At 43.3% G+C, this 22,516-nt stretch overlaps 1 protein-coding gene across 5 annotated transcripts in view; it reads right to left on the bottom strand.

The window, feature by feature from the left end:
* Nucleotides 1–2,913: 2,913 nt before the first annotated feature.
* The window catches only part of clip2 (CAP-GLY domain containing linker protein 2), a 167,161-nt gene continuing 147,558 nt past the window's right edge, over nt 2,914–22,516 (bottom strand). For 3 of the 5 annotated variants that reach the window (XM_072243338.1, XM_072243337.1, XM_072243341.1), the window contains 2 exons: nt 21,051–21,159; nt 18,721–18,753 (listed from right to left, as the gene is read on the bottom strand). In XM_072243338.1, the coding sequence (XP_072099439.1) occupies nt 18,736–18,753; nt 21,051–21,159 (127 nt within the window). In that variant the 3' untranslated portion in view covers nt 18,721–18,735. Of the gene's footprint in view, nt 8,070–18,720; nt 18,754–21,050; nt 21,160–22,466; nt 22,489–22,516 lie in introns of those variants that run through there. The other 2 variants (XM_072243339.1, XM_072243342.1) reach the window with 2 other exon arrangements.

Below are 22,516 nucleotides of genomic sequence, written 5' to 3'. Positions count from 1 at the left end.
TGAAATTCCCGGCCCATGTTAGGACCTAGATGAGATTTTAATACCCTGCAGTGACTCAAAAACAACAACAAATAGAACTTTCTACAAGCAGCAAAGAAGAGAAATCTTTGGGCAGCGTTTAATTTTACAAGCAAGAAACTTGCTGAATTTATGTAAAGCAGAGAGGTCAGAGCATTGTGTATCTGACAGAGCACCTAATAATTGGAAAGAGTTTTGGTGGATAGAGAGGTTAAAGATTCAAAGTGAAGCCTTAACAAAAGGTTGGAATGTTAAAGAGAAAGTTTAATCTCATTTTCACTGGAATGCTCGAAGTTAATTAGGTTGCATTGGAGGTTTTTAAAACCTTGAAACTGTTTATTACAAAGCATAACATTCTTATAGAATTCACCAGAAAAGTTGTCATGACCTTTGCCTTCTTGCACAGCAGCCACGTTCAAGCTCACTGAGATGCAGGTTCTTCTTCTGCACAAGGACCACCACTCACGATTGGCTCTGGAAATCGAGGAATGGTGGGGGGGCAGTGCTGGAAAATGGTGGCAGATTAGTGAATGGCAGAGCAAGATGGAAGACCTGGAGGACTTCTCCCAGATCCGAATTCTTAGATTCTTGTTCTTTTGGTAAAATATCTCATTACCATATTAGATTATGAGGACACGCAGTCCTCTTTTATTGTCATTTAGTAATGCATGCATTAAGAAATGATACAATATTCCTCCGGTGTGATATCACGGAAACATAAGACAGACCAAGACTGAAAAACCGACAAAAACCACATAATTATAACATATAGTTACAACAGTGCAAACAATACCATAACTTGATGACGAACAGGCCATGAGCACGGTAAAAAAAGTTCAAAGTCTCTCGAAAGTCCGACATCCCACACAGACGGGAGAAGGAAGAAAACTCTCCCTGCCATGCCTGACCACAGTCCGACTCTGAGTCGTCTGAAAACTTCGAGCCTCCGATCAGCCCTCCAACACCGAGTACCGAGCACCATCTCTGCCAAGCACTTTGACTCCAGCCTCGGTTGCCAGCAGCAGGCAAAGCCGAGGATTTTGGGGCCTTCCCTCTGAAGATTCTCGATCGCACAGCAGCAGCAGCAGCGAACCGGGCATTTCAGAAGTTTCTCCAGATGTTCCTCCGTGCTTCTCACGGCTGTCTCCATCAAATTAGAATTGTGCACGGTACCCTGTTTAACAAGTACGATATCATTTCACCGGAGAGGCTGCGCGCGCTGTATATGGAGCTAATTGAATGGGGGTGCTAAGCAAAGATTATGACAACTTTTCTGGTGAATGCTATGAGAATGTAAAAAGGCAAATTATAAAAGTACATGGGAAATAAGCCTAGAACAGAAGCCATTGACACAGTGCTTCAAATAGAATACAGCATGTCCAAGTTAGGTTCCTATATGACATGACCCCCTCAGCGGCGTAAATCATTAACATCTACCAAGTAATGAAAGGCCTAGATAGAGTGGACCTGGGGAGGGTATTTCCAATAGTGGGAGAGTCTATGACCAGAGAGCACAGACTCAGTACAGAGGGATGTCCCTTTAGAACAGAGATGAGGAGGAATTTCTTTAGCCAGAGGGTGGTGAATCTGTGGAATTCTTTGCTGCAGATAGCTGTGGAGTTTGGTATGTTCAAAGCAGAGGTTGATAGGTTCTTGGTTAGTAAAAGTATCAAAAGTTACAGGGAGAAAGCAGGAGAATTGGGTTGAGAGGGTTAATAAATCAGGCATGATGGAATGGCAGAGCAGATCGATGGGCCGAATAGCCTAATTCTTCTCCTGTCATATATTCTTATGTAGTAAAATGATCTCGGACTGTCACGGGAGAGTTATCAAAGTTTGCAACTCAGCTACATGTAAGTGTAATTGGATGCGGTGAAATGCTTGGTCAAAAAAGTGGGCAATGAGGAAAGCCCTAAATGAGGAGAGAAGTTTATGGGCTGGAGGAGATGAGAGGTGCAGAGTGCAAGCAGGTGTGAAGGGATTTGGAAAGAAGAATGAGTGCATTGGAATTAAGGCCTTGCTGGACTGGGATCCAACAGAGTTGTGTAATGTAGTGAGGTGTACTCAGACAGGGACCAGAGCGATAACAGGAGGGCTAGTGTTCAATAATTTTATCTTTCACAGACTAAGGATTTAGTTTCTCAAATAGTGGTGGGCATGGGGTGGGTGGTTCCTGATAAACAAGGGGGAAACATTACCAGGAATGGGCAAAATGCAATCAGATCGGCTGTGATCGTGGTAAATCATAGGCTACGATCATAGTCTAGTGTAGTTTTCTGTTGTTTTTTACGTAGTTCAGTGTAGTTTTTGTATTGTTTCATGTAGCACCATGGTCCTGAAAAACGTTGTCTCGTTTTTACTGTGTACTGTACCGGCAGTTATGGTCGAAATGACAATAAAAAGTGACTTGACTTGACTTGAAATCATGGCGAAATCTCAATGGCCCAGGAGGTCTTTTCCTACGACTACCTCGTATATTTGTGTGTAAACTATGGAAGTCCTGGCTCTTCCCTACAGTGTGAATAAGAGCAACACACACAAATGCTGGAGGAACTCAGCAGGTTAGGCAGCATCATTAGAGAGGAATAAGCAGTTATCGTTTCGGGCCGAGACACCTCATCAGGCTGTGATTAAGATAACCTAATGCAGGCTAGTGCACCTGCCTCTGTGAAATGAGGGCAAAAATTATACAGCAGTGAAGAGACCCATTCTTTGTGGCTTTATCAGTAGATCACTGTCAAAACTGAAGTAGCAGATTTCCAAGAATATCAGGTGCATACGCACCAAAACCGTCGCTAACAAATCACCTTTTGTGATATTACATCTGAGTCACAATGTTGATCGGGTTTGGTGGAGCAGAATTCTCTTTTTGTTACATCAATAAACTAAAGCGGCTAAGGAAAACAGGATTCATTTTATTTTGAAAACAAGGTTAACACATGAACAACTCCATGCAGTTTACTGTAATGGGTAGAGTATTAGCCATAACTGAGTGTTAAAGGTTAAATATTCACAACCAGCTCCACACATTAAAACAACAATGAGAATTCTGTTTGGTCCCACTATAGTCTGTATCATAAGCACTGGAGTATGATACGATTATTCCACTTCTCCTCTGTGGAAATGAGACAGAGGAAAATTTCTGTAGCTTCACCATACCACGTAGAGATAAAGGATACTCCCACAGCGCACCGCACCACAGATCTCCACTTATTCTTGTAGCACATGGATTCATGAAAGGTGCTCCAGGTGATAAGGCAGAAGCAAGAGGCTGGTTTGGTTATCTACACATCTACCTAGGAACCAAATGCCAACTGCAGACTGCTGTCACTTATTACGGGTAGCAGTGATCCCCTGTGGAAGCTTTATTATACTGTTCAGTAAGCCAAACCCATTGTAAAAGCCCATTTACGGTCAAAATGCCAAAATGTGTATATGGTGGCGGGGGGGGGGGGGCAGATTTACAGACCTGAAACATCCAATGACCCCAGGTTATATCACTGATGACGTGTCCCAGAGCATCCTAAGATGTATCTCAGCATCACAGAATGAATAGTGCATATAGACCAGCTATACAGATTGGGTATGGAACATAGTCAGCACACATCTGCTCTTCTGTGAGAAGAACAGAATTAAAATTGGAGGGATGGAGCGTCTATCTCTATCCCCCGATCGGCCTAGGTTCTAGCTGCAGCAAAGCAATTATAGTAGGGATAGGGACGGGGAAGGGTATTGCCTCAGAGCAGGGTGGGGTGTGAAGCAGCGGTGTTGAACTGGAGGCAAGAAATTCTACCAGCTCAGTCTCTCTCAGTAACCGGGCAGGCAGAGGACTTAACTTGGAGATCCAAGGGCTCGTTGCCCAGTCTAATTCATCTTTTGCTGTCAGAGAAGTGAAGTGTGGACAGACCTAATGGAATATTGGGGTGTGAAGGATGTCTCACCCTCTTCTTTTGTTTAAAATGACCATTGTAAAGCTTTGCTTTCGAAAGAAGGATGGTTACACTTAGGTCAAAGGTGCTTCATAGCTGCTAATAGTACAATACTGTGTGTGTGTTTTTTAAAGGGTGTTCTTTAAATAACAAGATAGTATGTCAACTTGACCCTTGGAGTTAATATTGATCACGTTAAGTTTATTTGCAGATCCCCAAGAGGAATGAACAGGTCAAGGAACAATCAGCAAACCTGTGCCTGATTCCACAGCCTCTTAGCAAGTCATCGAGTGCACATCTTCCTCTGGAAGCAAGTGTCATTACACCTACAAAGCTGGATTATAAAATCATAAGATATGACAGCAGAATTAGGCCATTTGGCCCATCGAGTCTTCTGCGCCATTCCATCACAGCTGATTTATTATCGTCTCCTGCTTCTTCTCCCAGTAACTTTTGACACCATTACCTATCAAGAAAGTATCAATCTGAGTTTTAAATATGCTTAGTGATTTGGCCTCTACAGCTATCTGTGGCAATGAATTCCAAAGATTCTCCACTCTCTGGCTAAAGAAATTCCTCTTTATCTAACAGAGTATTCTGATATTATACAGAATGTACATATCGCTTAATGATAATACTGTTTGTATAAGTGCTTATTGGGAAACAGCATTTGCATATAAAAGATAATGCTGCTATTTTCAAGTTATTAATTAGTATTATCAACAGTTTGCTTGAGTTTGGTCCCATGTGGTGGGCAGACACAGATGGCCCTAGTGATTTTAATCATTTCAGACTTGTACTACCCATGACACAGGAGAATGCAGTGGTGGGCGTTTAGGATGAAAGTTGGTCTGAAGTGCAAATGACTTGACGAGTCAAGTAGTCGAGTTCTCCTAAGTTCCTGTGGGAAGTGGGGAGAGGGAGAAGCCACTGGCATTTCAGATCAATATGTCTTTTCACAGAGAGCTGTGGAGGCCAATCATTGGTTGGGGGGGGGGGGGGAAGGATTTAAGGTTGATATGTCCTGGACTCTTTTTAATGGTTATGGGGAGAAGCTGGCAGAATAGGGTCGAAAATAATCAGCCACGATTGAACGTTGGAACAGACTCGATGGGCTGAATGACCTGATTCTGCACCTGTGTCTTATCAGCTCATACGTGGGACAGATTGCGTGCAGAATGTCAAGGGCCTTGTCAGCTCTTACCCCACAGTTAGTTGGTAATGTGACATATACCAATGTTTACTGGGATGAGTGCACTTTATTTAACAGTTCAACATTTTGGTTGAAAAGACAAAACAAAGGTTACACCTTAAAAGTCGATTTACATCTATATTGTTAAATTAAATCTACAAACTTCTCATTCATTGCGAGTTAGAGTTTTCCAGCAAGTGGATGGGAAACCAAATTCAGGATTTAAATAATGGATAAGATTTCATATAGTGTAACTAAATATGTTTTAATAATTGGGACAAATTTACCGTTAGCACTCTGATTGGACTCAGGATCAGACTGACGCTTAAATAATATTTTCATTTGCACTAAGCTAGATAACCATGAATTTGCAGTTTTAGAGGATTCGTGAGAAGACTGAACGACTTGTGAGGATGGGCAGAACTTACTTTCTTTGCTAGGGTCCAGCATTTCAAAAATCAGAGCTGGGACGTTCAGGAGTGACATCGAGATGTCCTCCTTCACATAGGAAATGGTAAAAGTCAGGGTCAGATAAAGACTTCAAAGCAAAGTTCTCTTTTTCAGCAAAATGTTCAGAGAGGGTAGCTGGATCTGAAAACCATGAACCATGGCTTTGCAAGGAAGATCGAACTTCCTTCATCTGGACATTATTTTCCTTCGTTTGAGTACCCAGTGAAGAACTGACCAGGAAGTCTCAGGTGCAGTCCCAAGCAGCTTCATGGCATGGATTCAGAATTTTCTTGAAGCAGTAGCTGATAGTTGAAGAGGGTGGGACTCCAGTGGGACAAAGGAGTTACTGATACTCATTGTAAGACCAACTGTTGAGTAAAGATATTGGTTAAGTATCAATGAAACTGGCCAAGCATTCGGAGGACACGCCGCAACAGCACACTGATGATCTCTCCTCGTATGGCGATGAAACGTTTGCAAGTAAATTGCCAAGATTGGAGAACAACCCAATCCAACCATCGACCACCTGAGCTACACGTTTTCTATATTACCTCCATCAATGTAACTGTCAAACACATCCAGGTTTTGCGATAGAAAGGGAATTCTAGAAGAACCCAGCAGGTCAGGCGGCATCTACGAAGGCAAAAGGCATATTCAAATTTTAGGGACCCTGCACCAATCCTAAAACACCAACTTCCACTTTTTTTTGCCTCCGCAGATGCTTTTTGACTCTCTAAGTTATTCTAGTGCTCTGATTTTTGTTCCACATTCCGGCAACTGCTGTCTCTTTTGTCTTTATGTTTTTGGATGTCTGACTCCTATGGTGGGTGGAAACCGGGAAACTGGCTAACTCTGATGATAAAGCAGGTCACAGCTGCTTCAGTTTCCTGTTTCAGTGCAATGTCTGCATGGCCCAGGGATGGAAGATACTAGGAGAGCCCTACAAGTAAGTTTTGCACTAATACATTTCAGAACATTTCCAGAAAGCAATGTCGACTTGCTCATTAATATGGCTAATATATTGCACCATGACAGTTTTCTTGTGAGAAACATTATTGACTAAATTAATGTCTACTACATTTTTTACATTCATATGTAAAATGACATAATTTGTTGGCTTGCAATTGGCATCGTTGCATAAACATTTCTTGGTCTACCTACTGAATAAAGGGAGAAACGCTTGTCAGCTCATGTATAAGATTGCAAAGGTCAGTTCATGTAGTGTGGGGATTCATCGTTGTGGTCATTGCAATCATGCTGGTGAGTTAGTAGATATTAGGCTGCATTGATAAAGACCAACAGCTTCAGGGAAAAAGGGAGAGGAGAGGAGAACACCAAACCTTTCTTGATTATCAGTAGGCCATTTAAACGTGACCTCAGAACAAAATATTTTGTGGACAGCACCAACTTGCAGTAAATGCTGTTAATCTAGTAAGAACACTATTGCCTCAGTCATACTTTGCTTGATCGAGCTATTAGGACTGATGCTGGGTCTAAGGAGGTTGTTAAAGCTGCAAAGGGATGGAGATGTTTGGGGGTCTTAGAGTCTGTGCCTTCAGCAGAAGATATTACAACCAACGAAAAGATCAGAAGATGGGGCCCTCAAGGCAGGAGGTTTCCAAGATCTACAGCAGGATCATCTGCTTATTTTTCTCATCACTGTTGACCTTGCTGCCTAGAAATAGCGGGTTCACCTCAAAGTGCTATAATGATTGCAGAGCCCAGGGTTGTTCTCACAATGCGATGATCTACGTGGAGAGTGAAGCTCTCTACACCATCTCAACAAAGTGCCTAGATCTCCGCTCCCACATAAATAACTAACATTCATTACTTGAGTTCGTACGTCATACCCACAGTGAAACAATCCTCACTGATACAGGAGTCCGAGAGATCCTTCCAACATGGCAGATCGGAATGGGCTCAATACAGTTTTCGGAGCTGATCAGCAAGTGGTTTCATCACCATTCAACTCAACGATTAATCTTCCAACATCCAAGAACATGGGATGAACCTTCAGGGCAGGATTTATGTCTCAATGTGTGGCAACGAACTGTGGGCTTCAGCCTGACAAATGTCTTCACAATGTGGTATTGCCATCTTAATAAACACTACATATTAGCCTCATTAGCAAAAGAGATCCATTTTTTTTTTTCAATCTCAAGTTCTGCTTATGAGCAAAACAACAAGGAAACTGGTCAGTAAACAAGACAACGGGGCAACAATATACTTGGGCAGGAAAGCGACTGTTGACTGCTGTAGGATGGATACTGTCCTTTGGCAATTGCCTGGCTCTGGAGACACCTTTCCACTCCTGCCGTGGTTACAGGATGGACGCAGGGGCTTCAGACTCCATCACTGGGGAAAAACAGTAAAAGAACACGGGGGGGGCTTCCAGATGGAGCAGCTGCTGGCCGTCTGCACAAAGCACAGAGCACAATGGCTCCTTCCATCAGCACACACCTCCTGCGTCAGTGCTGGACCTGCAGGAGAACAAGAAGGAGAAAGAGTTAAGGAAAGAACCCCATTGGGAATGGGAAGACAAGACCTCTGGATCTCGTAAGTTCCGGTGAGAATGTAATTTACTCCAGTGTCATCAATCAACACCCATCTCCGCCTCTCAGTAACGAGTCATAACGTTGATCATGGGTAGGGTAGGAGGTTGCATTGGGGAGTTTGTGACTACTGGAAGGGTGTGGGGTAGGCGGGTTGTCCTTGGTGTGGTGTGGGGAAGAAAGAATGCCCCAGTTTGAGTGGATGGTGAGGGCAAGGTTCCAGCCACCTGCCTTACCAAATAATGAAAAAAGAGGAGGCTGCTTGGCCTTTAGTGTCCATGCTAGCTCCCTGAGAAGAATCCCACTTTCCTTCTCCTTATTTACCCTCTAACTTATTTCCTCTTACAGTCAATTAATTCTTCTTTCATTTCTTTTTGCCATTACCCCATACCAGGAGGTAGCTTACAGTCAATTAACCTACCCACGCATCGTTGAGAAGTGGGAGGAATCTGGAGCACAGGAGGAAGGGAAATATTCACCTTTGTCTAGTTGTGCACATAACCTAGTGAAGCAAAGCATCGAGCAATGGAGATATGACAATATTGAGAACTGACAAGAGTCACACTCAGATCTGAGGGTCAGGGGGGGGGGGGGGGGGAAGTCCTGGTGTATGGAGGATGGCATTCTTCTTTTGACGACTGCCCATGGAAAACAGGTAATCAGTGACTTCACTTCTCTCAGTTATTTTCCACTTACCAGAGGATATTTCAATAAACTGTATTGTAGGAAGAGGAGAGCCTAGAGCAGGGGCAAGTAGAGGAGAAAAGGTTTCAGGTGCCATTGGGGTCACAGGGGATACAGGGTCAAGAGAGAATGTCCCAGAGTGAGTGAAGGGTGGCAGGAAGTTTCTGTAGTCTCCGGTCCCATGTCATCTCACTTCCTGAACCACAGAGCACAGACTGACTGGCCCTTTGCAATGAGGCTGAAAATTCCTTTTACATCGGCATGGACTGCTCCTGCCATCTTGTGGTAGCGAGCGGTACTGCAGACATTCAGCCCACAGTGCGTTTTCACTGGAGTTGTGGAGACCGAAATCAGCAAACTCCAGCCAGCCAATGTGCCTGGTGGTAAAGAGATACTTGAAGAGGGATACCACATATAGAGGGATTAAATATTACTGTCTACATTGGTTTGCTCTTCCTGTATCTTTTCCCTGAAGAAGATCCAATGACAATTCAAGAATTGTCCTTCCACGTTATCTCCCCTACACGTCTCTGGAACACCTCTGCAGCCGTGCAACGTTCCCAGATCTCACATATCCCCAGCTTTAACTGCTCCATACTGTGCTTTCAGCTGCCAAGGCTCAGGGATCCCGAAACCTTCTCCTGTCTCTCTGCTTCCTTCCTCACAGTGCTCCGTAAAGCCACCCTCTTTGACGACTTTCTTCCACTCAGTCTAATATCAGAATCGGAACCGGGCTTACTCTCACTGACAAGTCCTGAAATTTACTTTGTGGCAGCAGCACAGTTCACGATGCTGTAATAAAAATAAATAAATTATGCAAAAGAGGAATTATTCATGAGTTCGTGGACCATTCAGAAATCTGATGGCAGAGTGAAAGAGACTGTTTCTAAAGTATTGACTGTGATCCATCAGGCTCCTGTACCTCCTCTCTGATGGTTATAATGGTACGACGATATGTCCCAGATAGAGAAGGTCTTTCATGATGGATCCCACCTTCCTGAGGCACATTTTGAAGATGCCCTCGGTGGTGGGGAGGCTTGTGCCTATAATAGAGCCGGCTGAGTCTACAACCCTTGGCAGCCCCTTTCAGTCCTGTGCATTGGAGCCTCCGTACCAGATGGAGATGCAACCCAGTCAGAATGCTCTCCACGGTACGTCCATACAAATTTGCAAGGGTCGTACCAAATCTGCTCCAACTCCTAATGAAGTATAGCCACTGTGATTGCTTTGCACACAGTGTCCTGTAGTAACCTACCATTTCGGTGCATCCCCCTGTGATTAAGCTGCAGTGATCAGCATGGTGACCCAGGGGCAACGCCTCCTTAAAGGCGTGGGTGTTAGATTGATCACCCACTTCTTGCAAACTCACACCTGGACAATCTCTTCTCCTGCCCTACCTCCTCAGCCACGCCAAAGACTACTAAGCATCTAAGATGATCTCCAGGATGCTCCAAGGTCTTTCAGAATCAGATTCAGGTTGATTGTCACTAACGTAGACTCAGTGGTGACAGGAATGGAACCCGGTGTGGTCATTTGCTGCCGTAGTCCATCCATTTCAAGGTTCGATGTGTTGTAAGTTCAGAGATGCTCCTTTGCACACCACTATTGTAATGCATGGTTAATTGAGTTACTGCTGCCTTCCTGTCAGCTTGAACCACTTTGGCCATTCCCCTCTGACTTCTCTCATTAACAAGGCATGTTTGCCCATAGAACTACTGCTCACTGGATGTTATTTTTTGTTTTTCGCGACATCCTCTGTAAACTCTAGAAACTATTGTGCATGAAAATCCCAGTTGTTTCTGAGATACTCAAACCACCCTATCTGGCACCAACAAGCATTCCAGAGTCATTTTTTGAAGAATACATCTTCACGACGCTCTGAACACATCATCAGTGATGTAACCTGGGGACATCGGGCCTTTCAGCATCAGACTCCCTCACCCAGGCGACCCAGCCATGGTTGATTAAGCCCCAACTAATGTTCAGGTGGCTTGTGCTGCAGGTCCCCATGGACTTGTTTTCCTCATCCAGAGCCATCTTGAGGCTTTCTCTGCTGCCTCGGTGATGTTGCTGATGTCTCTCTGCCTCCTCGTACCAGCGCTGCCCAATGCGCTGAGGGCTCTGTGAAGGAACTGCCCAGTGAAGCCCCAGCAGCCCCCTTCAATGGGCATGCACTTTGCCATCCATCCCAAAGTCACTTAGATCACATTTCTTCCCCATTCTGATGTCCGGTCTGAACAACAGCTGAAGCGCCTGACTATGCCTGTTTGTTTTTATGCACTGAGTTGCCATATGATTGGCTGAGTAGATATTTGCATTAACAAGCAGATGTATAAAGTGGCCACTAAGTGGATGTCATGAAAATTGTTATTTTGAGTCAGCAGTAGAGTGTAATACATAACAAAATTATTATAAGTTATAATAAGAAATACAGAGAAAAATAAGTAGCACAAAAATAGTGACAAGGTGTTCATGGCTTCGTAGATAGTTCAGAAGGGAGGGAGCTGTTTCTACAACGTTTAGTGTGTGTCTTCAGGCCCCTGTACCTCCTTCTGGGTGTTAGTAATGAGATGAGGGCCCATCTTGGATTGTGAGGGTCCTTAATGATGTGCGCCACTTTCCTGAGGCATCGCCTTTTGAAGATGTCCTCGACGGTGGGGAGGCTAGTGTCCACAATGGAGCCAGCTGACTTTACAGCCCTCTGCAGTTTTTGCTGATCCTGAGCATGGACGCCTCTGTACCAGAAGGTGATGGAATCAGAATGCTCTCCATGGTACATCTGTAGAAATTTGCTGGAGCCTCTGGTGACATACCAAATCTCCTCAAGCTCTTAATGAAGTACAGCCACTGTCATGCCTTCTTCATAATTCCATCAAGATGCTGGGCCCAGGATAGGTCTTCAGAGATGTTGATGCCCAGGAATTTGAAGCTGCTCTCCCTTTCCACCGGTCCCTCGATGAGGACTGGTGTGTCCTCTCCCAGCCTCTCCTTCCTGAAGTCCACAATCAGTCCCTAGAGTGACTGATGTTGAGTGCTACTCAACCAGCTGATCTCCCTCACTCCTGTACGCCCATCATCACTGTCTGAGTGGCTGCCAGCAAGAGTAGTGTCATTGGATGCTGTTTGAACGGTGCCTAGCCACACAATCATGAAATCAGGCTAAGCGTGCACCCTTGAGGTGCTCCTGTCTTGACTGTCATCGAGGAGGTGTTATTTCCAATCCGCACTGACTGCCATCTCCCGATTTAACAAGTGAAGAATCCAGTTGCAGACGGGTATACAAACTCAGCGTGTTGATTTGTACTGAGGGGATTCTGGTGTTGAATGCTGAGCTGTAATCAGTGCCCAGCAGCTTAACGTAGGCGTTGCTGTTGTCCAGGTGATCCAAGGCCAAGTGGAGAGCCAGTGAGGCTGCATCCACTCTAGACGTATTGTAGCGGGAGGCAAATTGCAGCAAGTCCAGGTCCTTGCTTAGGCAGATGTTAATTCTAACCACAAAGGATCCAGTTGCACAAGGAGGTATTAAGGCCTATGTCTTGCAGCTTATTAATTAGTTTTGAGGGGATGATTGTATTGCTTTGTAACTCCAAAACTTTAAACTAATTGAAGGCAAAAACACGGAGCTAGGAATAACATATCTGTTTCAATTAAACTCTTCACGGGCTTCCAGCTGGGTACAGGTATCGATTATAATTGATGTTTCAATGACAAACTCTGCTATCTTCATCAGGGATTTAGATTTATATCTTAAGATTAATTTTTAATTTAAGCGAGACATACATATCATGTCATAAAGTATGCAATTCATATATTTTTACACATACCTGTAATATTATTTAAATGAACAAGAAAGCTTAATCAAAGAATATATTTATATTACTCAAATATTACTTAAATATACAACATTCCTCCCTGCTTAGCTATAAACTCCAACTCAATATAGAATGCATTTCAACTATATACACAATATACTATAGAATACAACTACTATGCAGAAATCTACAGCATCTAAATTTTAAATTGTCCCATTCAGGCCTAAAGATTTAATCACCTTGGAGGCTTTCTTACTCTTGTGGGATAACCTCTTTCCTGACAAGGAATATCACTCTGCTTGGCAGCTGAGACTTGTAGAAGTGAAACGATCTCAGATTCTGACAGCTCTGGCCACCTTTCTTCTCTAGCAGCTGACAACACTCCCTCAACTGATCAATTTGTTGTCTCCATCTGATATATGACGCAATCTGCACTGTGTAGGAGAGTGGTCTAGTTCTGTCCTTAATCTTTCCGAGTACCACTTTTGATCGCCTCTGTACATCCTCACCAGGACTGTGTGTCCAGGAGTGAAACACTGAGCCCCCTTGTTTAAGGAACCTTCAATTTGTTTTAGCTGTTCGTCCTGCATATTCCTTCTGAGACTGGGTTTGAGGAGATCCAAGCATGAACAGAAAGGACGATCTGGTGAGATAGCTGGTGAGATGTTGGTTGTGGAATGTGCTGCATTGCGATATGCAAGGAGGACATTGGGGAGCTTCTAATTCAGTGTCAGTGTGGTGTGTTCTGCTGACATTGCTTGCAGTGCATTCTTCAGACTTTGGACAAATTTTCCACCAAGCCATTTGTAGCTGGGTGTACGGTGCAGATCTAATATGTCTTATTCCATTCGTTTTCAGGAATAACTGACCTTGTTCCTCAATAGTCATTGACAAGAGGCTTCTCAGCACATCGACAGTGTGTAAGGTTTTAGTGGCGGCTATTGGGAACACTTCTGTCTACCTGGTAGCTGCATCCACTACTACCAAGAAATTTGTGCCCATGAATGGTCCAGCAAAATCCACATGAATCCTCTGCCAGGGCAATGCAGGTCATTCCCCAGGGATAGAGAGGCCCTGCTCTTGGCATCTTCTGGATGTGTTGGCATCTGAAACAGTGCACTACTGATCTATCCCAGGCCACCAGACAAAACGTCAAGCCAACGCTTTCATTTTGACCACACCCAGATGACTGGCATGTAGCCCCTCCAACACTTTAGCTCTCAGCTTGGATGGTACAATAACTCTCAATCCCCACATAAGGAAACCTCTGTCAAGTTCATCGCAGCGTTAGTAAAAATGGGAATTGGGATTTCTGCAGCTCATTTCCTCCATTTGGGTTGCCAAGTAGACCTGAGACAGTGTGAGGTCATTTCTGTTTCCCCTTGGATCATCTCTGCCATAATGGGGAGACTTCCAATTTGTGTCAAGAAGAGTATGTCAAGAGGGGTGACTTCTTTTGAAAATTCTTCAGATATTTCCTTTTCCAATGGTAAACTGGACTGTCCATCAGCTTTTCCATGATTAGTCGTCCTCTTGAATTTGATCTTGTAATTATGTCCTGCAGGAAACAGAGCTCATCTTTGCATTCTGCTGTTAGTGGAACACCCTTCTGCAGATTCAAAATGGACTCTAGTGGGTGACCATCAGTACGATGATAAACTCTCAACCATATAGGTACCAGTTGAAACATTTTGCACCCCGAACCAGATTCAAAGCCTCCCCGTGAATCTGTGCTCAACATTTCTCTGCAGTGCTGTGAACGTGATGCAAAGGCTATATGACGTTCACTTCCATCACTCATAATGTGTGACACGACTAAACCTATGCCATAAGGTGAGGTGTCACAGGCAAGCTTCACTGGATGAGGTGGATCATAACGTGTCTGACATCACCATTTCCCTTACCCTTGTGAAAGCCACCTCACTCTGCTTTGTGCATTTCCATTTATTCCTGGTCTGCAGTAATGAGTTCAATGGGTGGAGCACTGTAGTCAGGTTTGGCAGGGGCCTGTTATAATCATTGACAAATCCTAAAAAAAGATCACAACCGTGACACCTCCTTTGGCTTTGGGGCATCTAACTCTGCTGGAAATTTCTCAGCGCACTTCTGCAATCCCTTCGACCACAGTAAGTGACGCTTGGTTTAAAGAATTCACACTTGCTTGCATCATGCTCTGAGTCCATAATCTTTTAATTTTTTTTTAACACCTTGTGTTCCTTGTCATCCTTACCAGTACCAATGATGTCATCCAGGTAACTCTGAGTGTCTGAACAGCCTTACTACACCCATTCCATAGCTTTGGCAAAGTGCACTCGCAGATGCTACTCCAAAAATAAGCCTATTATAGTGATAAAGTCTTTATGGTGAAAAACACTTTGGAGACTTCTTCCATCTCCATCTGTAGCTACTTTGCTGAGGTCTTCTCCTCCCAAAAGGTTTGCAAAGATATCCTCTATTCTGGGCAGAAGATGATGGTCTACTTTCAGTAATGGGTTGATGGTGACCTTAAAATCATGACAGACCCCATCTTCTTGGCTACTGGGACAACTGGTATAGCCCATAAATCCACTCAACCTTCAAATGAATTCTTTCAGCCTCTCTGCAGTCCAGCACTGGCTACTTTTATCACGGAATGTATAAGGAACTGGACAGGCTTTGTAAAACTTGGGTGTGGTATTTTTATTTAACACTATTTTACCCGTGATATGTTTTGAGTTTTCCAGTGCCATCCTTGAAAACATCATCCAGTAGCTTTCTTAATTCATTTTCTGTTGACTCTGTTACAGGGGGTGTGGCATACAAATGGTGGATGGATCTCCAATCAAGTTGTAATTGGCTCAGTCAATCACGACCCCAGTTTTTACCACATACAAGCCCAATGTGGTGTATTGGTTGTTGTATTTCGCTGTTACCTATGTCAGTCCCATATGAGATATCTTTTCTCCGGTGCAAGTTCTTAGTTGGATATCAGCAGGTTTTAGTTCAGTGTCTTTGAAATGCTGTTCAAAATCATTTTGTGGAATGACTGAAACAGCCAAGCCAGCATCCAATTCCATTTTCATTAATTTTCTGTTCACTTCTGGTATAACCATATTGCTTGATTTCACATGGTAAATCTCAAGGCTACACAGTCCTGTCATTACCAGATCTTTCAACAATAGCATGCAGATTACTGCTCTTTGTGAAAGTGCAATTTGACTTTTTATCTTTCACTCTTCCCTGTGCAGTCCATTTATTTCTGTCTGCCCAGCATGCCCTTCATATATGTCCTAATTTCACCTTTACACCTGCATTGGTCTGGTGCATGTGAGCCCTCGCCACGAAGGCAACGTAATTTGTTCAGCCAGGCAGGTCACTGTTTAGACATTGCAATTTTGCTCACGCTCACTTTCATTCCTGTCTGCAACTCAGTTCCATCTCCGTCTGCTGTTTCCATTGATACAGCAATTTCAACTGCTCTTTTAAATGTAAATTGTGCTTCAGTTAGGAGCCATTTTTGAATGCTTTCTTGTAAGATTCCACAGAACAATCTCTCAGTGCATCATTAAGCCCATCACTGAACTGACAATGCTTGGACAATCTCTTCAATTCAGCCATGCATAGTCATGTGGAGTCTCTTTCATTTTGATTACGCTTATGGAATCTAAAGTGTTCTACAATCCACAATAGTTTTGGTTCTAAATGTTCCTACCTTACTTTCACGATATCAGTAAAGCTCACTTCAGCTGGTTTGGTTGGAGCAGTAAACTTCTAAGCAAATTGCATGCTTTTCCATCCAATACACTCAGCAAACTTGCCACTCACTTCTCATTGGCTGTTTCATTTACTTCAAAATACTGCTCGTTCGCTCATTCCGTACAATATCCAGTTATCTTTTGTGTAATCAAATGCACCAATCTTTCTGATGTCAGCCATTTCTGCTCTCCTTTTATGATTATTACACTCACCATTTATGATCCTGTGAATTTATCTACCCTCTTTATTTTTAACTCGACCATGTCTGTCCCTTCAAAAGAAGTACATGCATTGTTACTCAGCTGTTTCTTGTTGTGCTTATTTAAATGCGAACGTCTTGTTATGTTTAAACAGATAGGTAGTCATCTTGGGTTCGTTTTAAAAGTACCTTGCCACCACCGTTGTTTTGTAACTCCAAAACATTAAACTAATTGGAAGCAAAAACACAGATCCAAGAATAACTTATCTTAGTTTCAATAGACAATAGACAATAGGTGCAGGAGTAGGCCATTTGGCCCTTCAAGCCAGCACCACCATTCACTGTGATCATGGCTGATCAGTACCCTGTTCCTGACTTCTCCCCATATCCCTTGACTCCACTATCTTTAAGAGCTCTATCTAACTCTTTCTTGAAAGTATCCAGAGAATTGGCCTCCACTGCCTTCTGAGGCAGAACATTCCACAAATCCACAACTCTCTGGGTGAAAAAGTTTTTCCTCAACTTCGTTCTAAATGGCCTACCCCTTATTCTTAAACTGTGGCCTCTGGTTCTGGGCTCACCCATCAGTGGGAACAAGCTTCCTGCCTCTAGCATGTCCAATCCCTTAATAATCTTATATGTTTCAATCAGGTCCCCTCTCAGCCTTCTAAATTCCAGTGCATACAAGCCCAGTCGCTCCAATCTTTCAACATATGACAGTCCCGCCATCCCGGGAATTAACCTTGTTTTTACTTTAATTGAGGAACTGTCATGACATACAATTCACAGATTTTTACATGTAACCCATAATGAATTACTTAAATGAACAAGACTGCTTAATCAAACAACATGTTTACAATATTACTCAAATATTACTGAAATATTAAATACACAATGATAGTATTGAATGCGAACTGTAGTCAATGGAGAGCATGCTGAGGTAAGCATCTTTGCTGTTCAGATGTTCCAGGGTTGAGTGAAAAGCCAATGAAATGGCATCTGCTGTGGACCTGTTGTGCTGGTGGGCAAATTGGAGTGGATCCAAGTCACTTCTCGGGCAAGAGTTGGTATGTTTCATCACCACCATCTCGAAGTACTCCATCACAATGGATGTAAGTGCTACTGGACAATAGTCATTGAGGTAGGTTACCTCGTTCTTCTTGGGCACCGGTATAATTGAAGCCTGCTTGAAGCAGGTGGGTACCTCGGACTGCCGGAGAGAGAGGTTAAAGATCTCAGTGAGCACCCCAGCCAGCTGATCAGCACAGGTCTTCAGTACTTGGCCAGGTGCCCTGTCTGGGCCAGAGGCTTTCCGTGGGTTTAGCCTCCTGAAGGATGCTCGCCCAATGGCCTCAGAGACGGAAATCACAGAATCACTGGGGGCTGTGAGGGTTCATGAAGATGCTGCCGTGTTTTGACGGTCAAAGCGAGCGTAAAAGACATTGAGCTCATCTGGGAGTGAAACCTTGTTGTCACCTACGTCGCTTGTTTCCGCTTTGTAGGAGGTGATAACATTCAAGGTCTGCCACTGCTGTCGAGCGTTGGTCCTGGTCTGGAATTCTGGAGCTTGCACCCGGACATTTTGTATTTGACTTGGTCGCCAGACCTGAATGTCACTGATCTCCTGCAGCAGATTTCCAATCTCATGGTTCGTCCAGGCCTTCTGTTGGAGAAGACACTGAATGATTTTGTGAGGACACACTTATCTATGGCTGTTTTTGTAAAGTCCATCACAGCCATGGTGTATTCGTTCAGATCCTCTGATGAGTTCCTGAACACGGCCCAGTCCACTGACTCTGCCTCCCGTATAGCAGTCTTTGAATGTGTTGGGACCCTGGTGATAGGTTGATGATAACTGAGCACAGATTTCATCAGATAAGTCTGACTGAAGTCCCCAACAATGATTTGAACGGCGTCGAGGTAGGCTGATTCCTGTTTATTGTTGGTGGCACGGAGTACCTCAAGTGCCTACTTGATATTGGCCTTTGGTGGTATGTAAACTTTGGTCAGGATCACGGAGGAGAACTCCCTTGGTGAGTAGAGTCTACATTCAATCATTAGGTGTTCCAGGGTAGGGGAACAAGAGCGCAACAAGACTGCTGCATCGAAGCACCACAAGGAGTTTATCATGAAACACAGACACCGCCCTCTTGCCTTCTCAGAATCAGCAGTCCGGTCCATCCTGTGTATCGAGAACGTCAAAGACAAATAAAAGACATGACTGCCTTGGCTATGACATCATCAGGCATTGCGTCAGCACTTTTCATGGGGGGCGGTGGGGACTGCACATTTGACTTAAAAAAAAACACATTTGACCAGAGGGCACGGTCGCAGATTAGAAGGACATCCTTTTAGAACAGAGATGAGAAGGAATTAACCAGAGAGTGGTGAATCTGTGGAATTCATTGGCACAGATGTCTCTGGAGGCCAAATCACTGGGTATATTTACAGCGGAGGTTGATAGTTTCTTGATTAGTAAGGGTGTCAAAGGTTACGGGGAGGAGGTAGGAGAATGGAATTGAGAGAGTTAATAAATCAGCCATGAGGGAATGGTGAAGCAGACTCGATGGGCCGAAAGGCCTAATTCTGCTCCGACAGAATGTCTTATTATCTATCTTCCATTAGGAAGAAGGGCCTGTAATGTGCTGTAGATTTCCATGTTCTGTGTTCTATTAAGTCTGACAAATATGGAGTCTCCAATGTTAGAGTGAGTTTTTTTGGATAGATGATTCATTTACACTTAAATGACTTTGGCCACCAGACTTCTATTTGACAAAGTACTGTGGATTGAGTTCACAACAATGCGCTTCCTAAAAAGGTGTGAATATCAGATGCTTCTGGTGCCATAGTTTGACCAGATGCTGTAGTTTCGAAGACAGTGTTATCTATATTTTATAAATACTAATTGTCTTCTATGTTAGCACGTAAAATGCCAAATAAATGTATTGTGGATTTAACTTGCATTCCTAGAGGCTGTGGATACCAACCCAGACATGTTGGCGTAGGAAGGAAAGGATGAAGTTAGGAGGTGTGATGTTTGTATGTAGCTTCAAAAGGAAGCATTGTCTATAACCTTTTAAGTAGCGATTGCCTTTGTGTTTAGCATATAAATATCGAGCCCACATTGGGCTAGCAGACCTTTCTACTGAAAGCGTCGCCATCCGTTAAGATGCCTGCTGAACCTTGTTGTGTCGAGTAAAGAAGCTGCTTTGTATCTACCAGTGATTGTGTCTCTCTGGTAATTTCATCCACGCTACAACATCCAACATGCAACATTAGTCAGGAACTGCGAAGGAAAATATCCTAAAAGACTATAAACTCACGTAATGTTCAGGATGAATGTACGATGGCTCACAAAGCTGCCGTTGAAAATTCAAACTTGCAATCAAAAATTGCACAATCTTAGTTATAATAATGGGAGGCATTACTCCACCATCTGTAACCATGTGAGATTTTCATCATCGTAACTCACAAGGCACTAAAGCAGATGTATTGAAATCCTGTACGCAAGCATCAGATATTTGGGGGAATGTTAAACGATTACTCTTGAAAAACAATATGCAAGAGCATTAGACAGGTGACCTGGCTGCAAAGGAGTTTGCTTCAAATTTACTGAAGTTAGGAAATGGGGAAATTAAGCCACAATGGCTCAACAGATTGCAGTGGAAAAGTTAATAATAATCATAAAATAATCTTCTTTATAGAGCACTTTTCATACAGATGATGTAGATCAGCGTGCTTTACAATGGGATAAAAGTACAAACACAAAAATAAAATTAAAATATAAAAACGAACATGACAATAAAAGACAAAAAGACGATAATTACAAGCAAGGCTAAATGAACAGTTTATAGTTATAGTCAACTGTGTCTGCATCCCTCATGGCTTTAGGTATCAAATTCCACAGTTTAGGAACGTAGTTCAAAAAAGATGACCTGCCAAAAGATCTTTTGATATCAAATGTCTTTTGAGGGAGATGTTTTAAATTCAAGAGACTGGCAGAAGAAGACCCGAGAGCTCGGGCAGGATTATAAAACAAAAATGACCCTGTGATGTACTCCGGTTCCAGTCCACTAAGAGCTTTGAAAACAAGTAAAAGAACTTTAAAATCAATTCTAAAAGATACAGGAAGCTAATGCAGAGAATCTAGTATGGGAATGTTATGTTCCCTCACTCCAGTTTTGGTTAAAAGTCTAGTTCTAAGTAAGTTGAAGTTTGTTAATAAATTGCTTTGTAAGGTCAGTAAAAAGCACATTACAGTAATCTAGTCTATTTGATAAAAAGGCATGAACTTGCTGAAATGTTATATTATTCCATGCACAGAATGTCTATAAAGTAAACTAGTGATACTGTTACTCAATTTTACCAACAACTGTTACAAGTTCTTTTACTACCCTGGTAAAGTAGCCTTGATTTTTTACCCTTTTCTCCATTTTTTTTTTAGCCAGAACAAGATAATTTGTGCAGCGAATCCCTGACCTTTTCTGTAGTTTCATTCCGATCGGCTGACGGGGATTGTCTGCCAGGAGAATCTCCGGACACTTTCATTTGGAGCGATTCAGGGGAAGCACAAACACTCATCTCTTCTCTGTATGGAGAGACATAGAAAAAACACTTCAATAATTCACTCTAAATACAATGTCCTTTGGTTTAAATCTTTCTACATCTTTGACATATGGAACCAGGAGGGTAGGTGCTCTTACAACTACTTTAATAAGGAAGTTTCTGGGCTATTTTATAAATACCACATAGAGCTATCATCAGTGCAACACACACAGAATTCTGGAGGGATTCAGTACGTCAGGCAGCATCTATGGAAATGAGTAAGCATTTGGGCTGAGACCCTTCATCAGGACTGGAATGGAAGGGGGAAGAAGCCAGAATAAGAAAATGGGGGGGGGGGTAAGGTGTACAAGCTGGAAGGGGATAGGTGAAGCCAGGGGAGGAGGGGAGGGAAGATGAAGAAAGGAACTGGGATAGGATGGTTGAAAAGTTACAGGGCTGAAGAAGGAGAAATCCGATAGGAGAGGAGAGTGGACCTTGGGAGAAAGGAAAAGAGGAGGGCACCAGGGGGAGGTGATAAGCAGATGAGGAGAGGTAAGAGGGAAGCCAGAGTGGGGAATGGAATAAGAGGAAAGGGGAGGGGGAGAAATTACTGTAAGTTAGAGAAATCAATGTTCATATCATCAAGTTGGAGGCTATTCAGGTGGAATATGAAGTGCTATTTCTCCAGCCTGAGAGTGGTCTCGTTTTATCAGTAGGATAAGCCATGGACTGACAAGTCAGAATGGAAATGGGGATTGGAATTAAAACGGTGGGCCACCAGAATATCCTGCTTGTTAATGATGGAGTCAACATGCTCGACAAAGTGGTTTCCCAATTTACGTCGGGTCACATCAGGAGCACAGAACACAGTAGACAATCTCAACAGACCTGCAGGCGAAGTGTTGTCCCACCTGGAAGGATTATTTGGGACCCTGAATGGAGGTGTGGGAGGGGGTGAACGGACAGTTGTAGCACTTCTGCTTACTATTGTCTACTGTCTTTGGTACAGTGAAACTTTATCAGAGAGGTAGATGAGGGCAGGGACAATGCACCTTTACCAGGAATTGGGATAATGGGTTTTTCAAGTAGTGAGCAATTACAGGAACAAAGGCTCCGCTGAATGGTCTTTGAACTGAAACATTAACTGTGTCCCTCTTTCCACTGATGCTGCCTGACCTGCTGAACCTAAACCTTCCTGCTTTTATTTCAGATTTTCGGTATCTGCCTATTTTTACTTTTCAGTTACAGGAACTAGAAGTCAGGAGTTCTCCTTCTGGGCAGTAATCCACTTGATGTGAGGCTAATTACGGAACTTCATCCTAAGGGCGAAAAACCAATTTTCTTTTGGGAGACTTGGCTTCTATTTCAGATTCTAACAAGGAAAAGAGACTGAAATATCA

The sequence above is a fragment of the Mobula birostris genome, chromosome 25 (genome assembly GCF_030028105.1).
Source record: "Mobula birostris isolate sMobBir1 chromosome 25, sMobBir1.hap1, whole genome shotgun sequence".
Lineage (NCBI taxonomy): Eukaryota > Metazoa > Chordata > Chondrichthyes > Myliobatiformes > Myliobatidae > Mobula > Mobula birostris.
The sequence above is the reverse complement of the archived record's forward strand: the minus strand, read 5'-3'. Positions and strand labels throughout refer to the sequence as shown.